Source organism: Protobothrops mucrosquamatus, unplaced genomic scaffold (assembly GCF_001527695.2).
Source record: "Protobothrops mucrosquamatus isolate PMUCROS unplaced genomic scaffold, P.Mucros_1.0 scaffold836, whole genome shotgun sequence".
NCBI classification, from domain to species: domain Eukaryota; kingdom Metazoa; phylum Chordata; class Lepidosauria; order Squamata; family Viperidae; genus Protobothrops; species Protobothrops mucrosquamatus.
In genome coordinates, this window is record NW_015387092.1 from 1 (window position 1) to 9,399 (window position 9,399).

At 34.7% G+C, this 9,399-nt stretch overlaps 1 protein-coding gene across 1 annotated transcript; it reads left to right on the forward strand.

Annotated features, from left to right (window-relative positions):
* Window positions 1-1,445: 1,445 nt before the first annotated feature.
* LRIT3 (leucine rich repeat, Ig-like and transmembrane domains 3) lies at window positions 1,446-9,022 on the forward strand. Its single transcript, XM_015818978.1, has 4 exons — window positions 1,446-1,561; window positions 3,050-3,525; window positions 4,683-4,988; window positions 7,968-9,022. Exons 1-4 carry the CDS (start codon window positions 1,446-1,448, stop codon window positions 9,020-9,022), a joined length of 1,953 nt encoding a protein of 650 aa, XP_015674464.1.
* The last annotated feature ends 377 nt before the right edge of the window (window positions 9,023-9,399 follow it).

A 9,399-nucleotide genomic window follows, 5' to 3' on the forward strand; every position in this document is an offset into this window, starting at 1 on the left:
AGATTTGTAGCAAAGATCTTGACAATGACCCTATGGCAGTAAAGAATTAGAGATTAGGCAAAATATTTCTTCCAATGTTGCCTGGATCTTCTGCTAATATTTTTTTATCAGACACTTAAAACATTTCCCCCTCTTGTAGGTTTCGAAGTGCCATTCTTGCACTAATCCAATGTCAAGTACAACAAGAGGTAACAATCAACATCTTGCCAATGCATTTATCTCAAAGTACAATTGCATAAAGATACAGCATTAAAGCCTATCCACTCATCATGTGTTTTGCCTCGCAAAGAAAGTTAGAACTACTTCACATGTAACTATGTACTGATGTATAATAACTTTGTCGTCTGCTGATTCTATTTGACTTTATGGTTACAATGTGATACTAGAATGATGCATACACCATGTCTTTTGTTTCATATGAGACTCAAGGTTCCTGGAATCCAATTCTCTGCTTTACTGTACTTGCATAATGGTTCTTTGGATTATACTATGACTATATATACTAAAACCAATTCTACATTAGGGTGATTAGTATAGTTGAATAATTAATACATGAGTATTTTTTTCAATAGTCACTATTCAATTTTGAAATTTAAACTGCTTCAGTGAGAAATCCACTAAAAAGTGTAATAACGTTTTCTCTTTCTATTGCTAAAAACATTCAATGACCCTGGGGGGGGGGGAAACATTTATTATACCTTCTGTTACTAATTTTTGTTTTTTGCAAAGTTATTGTTGCCAAACATATTAACCTCTATTAAAAGAAATGTTTCAAATAAAGCAATTGTTGGAGAACTAAGCAAATATTTGCTTTAGAAATGAATAAACGGTTTAAGTTTCTGTCAATAGGTTACTCAGATTTGTTAAGTTGATCATTTGTAGCATCGGCTACTTAAAAAAAATTGCTTTTCTGTACATTTTGACCAGTATCTTTAAATTACCGATCTGCAGTTGTTGTTTAAAAAGTAATAATGTAATTTTGAAACAACATATAGTAAATAATAAAGCAATTTGGAGATCCAAAGACTTCCACTTCAAGCCTTTCCTGCATTATAGTCATCTTAGCACAGTGTAGTTATTCAAACAATAGAACTGAGTTTTTAGAGAAATAATTATACTCACTATGTCGGTGTTAATTTTAAATTGCACTTGCAATTTTTAAAAAAATTGTAGTACCTAACTTCTTTTTTCTAGTAGTCTTGCTTTCAAGATGGATATAATCTTACTGATAATGCATTCCTTATTTGACACAGTAAAGAACTAGTGGTGTCAAATGAGCATTTGCAGAGAACCTTTGAAGGTTAAGTAATTGCAGATCTCAGATAATCCAGGGTAATCTCCTCTGACTAAATGGAAGCTACATGCACAAGCTTGGAACCCAGGATGATTGTCTAGGAGTAAAAGATCTTCGATTTTGGATTTACCTATTGTCTTGGAAAGAAACCATGCATCTGTTTGCTGCTGTTTGTATCATGATGACCATTTTGGAAGGAGTGGATAGTTTCTGCCCTTCTCAGTGCAGCTGCATTTACCATGGCATGAGTGATGGAACCAGAACAAGGTATTTGTTTTCTTGACTTTTCAAGTAGGTTTTATATTTGTAAGATTCCTATCTTTAGTGAATAACAACAAAAACATGTTAATAAAATTTTAAGGAGAGATTTGTATTTTTGGAAGACTGTTTTAAAATCTGGTGTAATCATGGATTGGCTTACTAGCCACACATATCCCATCAGATTGGATGATAAGCAGAAATAGTGGGCTAGAGGTACATATAAGTATACATATGCACACAAACACACAAACACACACACACAGAGGGGGGATTGAAATTCTGACCAAATTGGGCATAGTACTTATGCTGTGCTTAGCATCTATTTATGGCAATGTACCCAGTTCATGAAAAGTGAGATTCCTTATCTAGTCTGTACATTTAAAGTTTTAGTGAAACCGTGTTACCTAGATGTAAAAAAATACCCTTCCATTATACTATACGTAAAAATATTGTGTAAAAGGATACATTTTTTGCTCTACTGTCTTATGAAAAATTGTTTTATTTTCTTTCATAGAGAGAAGTAAGCATACTGGCTACCCAATGTCATCCAAACAAGGTGAAGGTTTCAATGCTGTATCTGCATTATGTGGAAACCTTTTCTTGATTAAAAAAAATAGGATAATATACAAAATGATTCCAAGTGAATAGGACAATAATTATAAACCTTATTAATTCCTTCACATGCCCAATATAAAGCAAGTTTCTTCATAGTACTGGTGCTATATGCTCATGTAATTTAAAATAAAAATAAGTTTTGGCATATGCTATATTTAAAGTAATTTAATGAAGGAACCTCCTTTATAAAACAACAACAAAAGTATTTTACAAAAATGTCATGTTTTCTGTCTGATAGAAGAGATTTTACCTATTTACAGGATTGTAATCATAAAATGTGCCGAGAAAGGGAAAGATATCTAAATGCCATCCTGTGTTCTTTGAAGAAGAGTTTAGGATTAATTAAATGTAATAATATCTGGGTGAAGTATATTTGAAGCCTGCTTTAATTTGGGGATTGTCCTTTATTCTGTCACTTCTTTGTTCAGGCTGTCATATCTTATTTCACTATGCTTAATCCTGAAGTAGTACAATTCTTATATGTGCATTTATTTTCTTAATAATTTAAAGCCCCAGTTATTAACCATAAATTTCATATAAATTATAGATGGGTGCATGAAAGGTGTTTGATACTGATGATTCTTTATTCCTGCTACCAAAAAGAAGCAGCGCTTTTAAAATTATCGTATTATAGAACAAAATTCAGTAGACAAACCAGTTGCTTTCCATGACTATATATAACTTCTTTGGACAGGGACGGAAGTGTCTTCTGTCTTCTGTATATACTTTCTCACCATTCCCCATCATTTGAAAGAAGATTTATCCAAAAGAGCCATAGTGAACACAGCTGGATTGATTTGTCAGTAGGACCACAGTTTTTTTTTTAATGCATTGTGAAAACCTATATAACCTTAGCAGCCTCTCTTTGTTTGTTGCTAGGTCTGTGCTTTGTAATGACCCTGATATGTTTGAAATCCCTATCAATATTCCTGTGGACTCTGTAAAACTCCGGATAGAAAAGACAGTTATAAGAAAAATTCCAGCAGATGCTTTTTATTACCTGGTGGACCTCAAATATCTATGGCTTACATACAATTCTATCATCAACATTGATAGCAGAAGCTTTTATAACTTAAAGCAGCTACACGAATTGCGTCTGGATGGCAACTTGTTGTTGCGTTTCCCTTGGGAGTCTTTGGCTGAGATGCCCAATCTACGAACTCTGGATTTACACAATAACAAAATGACCAGTATTCCAGTTGAGGCTGGCAGATATCTAAGAAATCTCACTTACTTAGATATATCTAGCAACAAATTAACCTCCTTGCCCTCAGACCTCATGGATATCTGGCTTCCTTTTTCTGAAACAGCAATACCCAGAAATACAGATACTCTGGTCCACAGAACCGTATTAGGTAAGCATGAACAATTTGATTTTTTTCTTTGAATTGTGTCTTCTGAAAGGATTCAGAATTAGTTCATAGTATGAACTCAAATATTGTGATCAATCAGCTTCACAGTAGCTGATCAACTATTGTTCTCATCTGAGCTTTTTTTCTCATAGAACGCCCAAAACGGAGTTCCGGCACCTTTTTTGGATGGAACCTTGTAGGATAGGCAAGGCGGGTTGTATGACATGTGTGAGTTCCGGCACCTTTTTTTTTTTTTTTTAAGAAAAAAAGCACTGGTTCTCATACTGAACAATTGTTCTGTTGATGGCCTGGATAACCACTGGTTACAAATGAGTTTGGCATTTCATTGTTCAGTAGACATTCAATAACAAAATTAGTTAAGTCATTTTGATTATCACATTTGTTTGTTGAAAGCTTCAGCAAGTTAAGTGCAGTCTGCCATATTCCCGAGTGGAGCAGACTTTAATGTTTTCTGAATTGGTATATTCAAGACTGGACTAGTCCTCTCTGTAGACCTGTGCTATGGGATATGTTATAACAGCTGGTAAGGAATTACTGCTTAATTCAACTAGGGTAGGAAGAACATTTATTCAGCCCTAGACCAAATAAAATTTTAATTTTTAAAATTAAAAATTAATTTTGAACACATTAATTGACATCTCCTGGTATAAAATTTCCATTTTCATGCCTGCCCTCAATACAGCCAGGCATTATTCCATTTTCACTCTCTTTGCTTGGTAGTTAAGTAAGCACAAATTAATTTTATAATTGTAGAAGTATGTTTTTCTAGTTATATATATATATTGGAAAGACTTTCACAGGCATCATGGTAACAAAAAAAAAGTTCAGGATGGGGTGTTGTTTATAGTAAGCAAGAATTTTCTTTCTTAGCTCCTCAAAATGTTTCAACAATCACAACAGAAATTTAGAATAAGGCTGGCTGCTTGCAATTTAAGTTGCACAAATCTTGAATAAATATTCTAACATTCTAATATTCTAACATTAAATTTATCAGAGGGAAATAGATTTGGTCCCATAATTTGCCAAATCATTTACCTTAGGCTGGAAACTGAGAAAGGAAATCCAAATGTCTTATACCATGCTAATCTAAGTGTACATTTGCTGAAGGTGTTATGACTGGATTATTTTTCCCCATTAAGGTCTGCAGGACAATCCATGGTATTGTGACTGTCGTATTTCCAAGCTGATTGAATTTTCCAAAACTGCAGATAGTGCTCTTATACTTCTAGATCCTTTTGTGGCTTGCAATGGACCTGAAAGCTTGGCTGGGATCTTGTTTCAAAGAGCAGAATTGGAGCAGTGTTTGAAGCCATCAGTAATGACTTCAGCAACAAAAATTACCTCACCCCTAGGAAGCAACGTGCTTTTACGCTGTGATGCAACTGGATATCCCACGCCACAACTCACCTGGCTTAGATCAAACAACCTACCAGTGAACTATACAGGTATAGTATGTTTAAAAATTCACCTGCTGAAAAACACCAAGATGTGTTAAAGTGATGACTTAATGTTTGAGAGGTACAAGTTCAGTTCTTAGCTTATGAATTGAAATGGAGAAAAAGACTTCTACTTTAAATTTACTCATGGAAATAAAAATACATATTTAATCAATACTGAGTTTTAGAAATTGAAAAAACCTTAGAGAACACATTGTTTCTTTTCACTTGAGTAAAACTATTTGAAAAGAAGGCTCCACGATATTCTGATGAAAATCTACAAGCCAAGTGGGAATGTATTTTCAAACCACACAATTTTCTATTTGAAATTTTGTCAAGCATGTACATTTTTAAAAAATTGAAATAGTAGTATTAATCACCCTGCAGCATAAATACAAATACATAAACTGTATACAATTTATAAGAACATGCAATCATCCTTTAGTCTACAAGCACCTATGCAATATTGTCCAATTTGCCAGATTTTACACCACCATAACTTTGATTGAATTGGATCTTATGTGTTTGAATTGGTTTGTGAGATTAATAGTGGTACATTGTGTTCAATCTTGAGCTAAATAGGAGTTGGCTCTTATTTGCCTAGAAATTGGAAGGTGTAAATATTCTCTGTTGATTTTAACATTTTTCAATCAATGCAATTGATGTCATGACAAAAAGAATGAACTGAATGGTTGTGACAAGGCTTTTGATTGTCCCTAGAATCATAGAGCTGGAAGACAGCATAGAAATCATCTAGTCCAACTCCAGCTCAGGGAAGAATCCACTGGAGTATCTCTGATGGACCTTTCAGGACCTCTAGTTGAAGAACTCATCATATCATGTGGCAGTCCTGCTTGTTCCTAACAAGGAGGTCCTAAAGATTGAATGCTATTCTTTTAGACCTCTTCCCATGGGCTCTATCAGGATTTTGATCTTTTCTCTCTTTCTTCAATGTATATTTACATTTTCAAAATTCAATTATGTAGTATCATCTGTACTGCTGAATTGCAGCTCTATCAATTTGCTTCATAAAACTGATTTTTGGCAATAAATGATATATAAAAGAATCTTCTCTCTCTCTCTCTCTCTCTCTCTCTCTCTCTCTCTCTGTCTAGAGAGAGATATATACATATAGCTTATCAATTACAATGGCATGATGGGAAAATGAAATCTGTCATGGCACAGATGGATATGACATTCAAGCCTCCTGCCAGAAAACATTTGTTGTCTTAAAAACATGTAAATATCTGTATTTGTGGAAATTATATCCCAAATATATACATTTAGAGAAGTTCCTATATAAAATGATATGCTAAGGACAACTATTGAAGATGCTTGTACTTTTTAAGAAATAATTTATAGGAGTGCTGGACTGGATCTGGACGGATACACCTCCCTAAGTAAATACCGTTATTACCTTTTCTTCTAGCTTAATCTTGCAACATAACATCACAATTCTAAAATAGGTTTTCATGTTCAAAGAGGAGTATAATAACCTTTTTGGCTTTATCTCCAATCTGTTCTTGGAAAGAAAGAAAAAAGGAACCTCTTTCTCAGTTTACAGTGGTCCTTTCCAAATGAAGTCAGAACTTCTTGAATGGTATGCTAGATCTGCCAATGATGATCTACAATGAATTGGAGGGAAACGTATTGTTATGGACAACATATACATTAAAAGAAATAAAAGAAACAAAGCAAACAAAAGAAAGAGAGAGATTCTATCACTTGCTGCCCTCTAGATGTTTATTTGGAAGTTGGGCTTTGATTCTGAGGTCCACTGCCAGATGAAGGACAGCAGGTACATCTGGATGCACTGATAGAGCTGTGCATTTTTGGCAAAAACTGGGAAAAGGTTTTGACTTGCTAATAGTAGGTATGAATGGAATAATTTTTGACCATCCATCCATAAATAATACTTTATAAAGTATACTTTTATAAATTATAAATTATCAGGTAACCAGGAGAGGAGTTTTTTTAATAGAAGGATCTAGCTTCAATTTTAATACACAACCAAATTTCTGAGCTAAGAATTCTTTATTTCCAAGTGCGTATCTTCTTTGCTAAGCTGCATCTAGTGAATCTCCGAATTCTGATAAAAAAAAAAACAATATATCATTTGCTCACATTTGCTGTGCATTCTAGGCTTCCCTTAGGCACGAAAGCCAGCTAAGTGATCTTGGACTAGTCATGGTTACTGAGCCCAACCCATCTCACAGGCTTGTTGTTGTGGGGAAAGTAGGAGACAGGAGTATTAGATGTGATTGCTGCCTCGAATTATATCTTAAAAAGGCAAGATTAAAAAAAAATCTTGAGAAGCCAGCAAAAGCATTGAAGAAGCATTGCTATTTTTTTTAGAGAATGTGAGAGAGAATTTGACCCAATTCAATTGGGTCAAATTCATGCAAGACTGTTTAAAATGGCATATTTAACAGATTGTGTGGCTAATTGTTGTAGTCAAACTAAAAATAATGCTTCTCATTTGAAATGTTTGTCCCATAGCCTCCTAATGCCGTAGCTTCTTTGTATGATAGTCCTTGATTTCCAACCACAATTGAGCCCAAAATTTCTATTGTTAAGTGAAACATTTGTTAAGTGCATTTTACCCCATTTTACGGCCTTTCTTGCCACAGTTGTTAAATGAATCACTGCAGTTGTTAAGTTAGTAATATAGTTAAGTAAATCTGGCTTCCCCATTGACTTTGCTTGTTAGAAGTTCGCAACAGGTGATCACATGACCCCAGGACACTGCAATAGTCATAAATATGAGTCAGTTACCGAGCATCTGAATTTTGATCACATGACCATGGGAACACTAGAGTGGCCATAAGTGTGAAAAACGGTCACAAGTCACTTTTTTCAGTGCCGTTGTAACTTTGAACAGTCACTAAACAAACTGTTGTAAGTCGAGGAATACCTGTATTCAAATTCATTTATTTATAAATAATATATATCTAATTGCCATTTATATTGTATTTCTTTCTTTCCCAGTTATTCAAGAAAGTCCAGGAGAAGGTGAAAGATGGTCCATTATTAGTCTGACAGGCATTTCCTACAAAGATGCAGGAGACTACAGATGCAAGGCCAAAAATTTCGCTGGAATGTCAGAAGCTTCTGTTACTCTCACTGTTATTGGTGTTGTTACCACAACAGTACCTTCCCCAAAGTATGGCAAGAAGACAGGAACAGATCAAGCAATTACAACCCAAGAAGATATCAAACCAGAATTTTTCAATGTGACGCTTTCTTCTTCTACAATAGCATCTACAACCACCTCTCCTTCTACAGCTATGGCTACCACTGAAAAATTAACAACTAAAAGAGGAACTGACACAAAACAACCCGAGCCCATGCCCAATGACAAAAAGAATGGGAACACAGTTGCTAATGGAAGGAAAAAGCAATTGGATGCATCACTCAGTGTAGAGCCAGCAGATGAACAAAATGTTACTCTAAAAAACCTAAGAGTAATTCCTGAAACCAGTGAAAAAGTGACCTTAATGTGGAAAAATATTGATGGCTCTAATAGCTCTGCTTTGACTGTGCTGTATTCCAAGTATGGGGAAAAAGAGAAGGTGTCACTAAATCCAGATCCCACAAAAAACAAAGTGACAATAGATGGTTTGGAGCCCAGCACAAAGTATATGGCCTGCGTATGCCCCACAGAGATGCTTCCCACCAAAGACCAATGCATCATTTTCTCCACTGATGGAATTAATATGGAAGACAAATATCCTATTTCTATTTTGCTAGTAGCTAGTGGGATAGCCTGTGTAATAGCAATACCACTCATTTTTTTCTTACTATATAAAGTTGTGATGCTTCATAGGAAACCAACATTGATCAAGGAAGATGAACTTGCAAAAGAGACTTATATCAAATTTGAAACTCTTTCTTTTAGACCACATTCCATGGGAGCAAATGTGGAGATCTGGACTCACCGAAACACTGATGAATCTGAAAGACAACTACTTTGTTCCAGGTCAAGTATGGATTCGCAGATGACCTTCAAAAGTGAAGGTTCTAGATCAGAGTACTTCTACTAACTCTGGGTTCTGTAGATTAGATAATCTACAGAACCCAGAGTCAGCGGAAGTACTCTGATCTAGAACTTTCAATTTAGATAGAAGCAAAAGAAGCTGAAACCCAATACTGGATCAATGCCAATTACAAATCATGGATGACAAATACTGTAAATGATAGAAATCAAAGTCTTATGTGGTGAGGAAGGGAAAATGCTTCTGGAAAAACATTTAATGACACTTGATTATTTCTGAAGCACTTATCAATGTATAGTTTCTACTTGATTAACACTTCATTTGTTGTTTAAAAAGATTTATGTAAAATATGTATTTTTTCCTTCCATGTTGCTCTCCACATTTCTTTCAGTTATATACTGCTGCAGTTCAGTGCAAAGTACTTA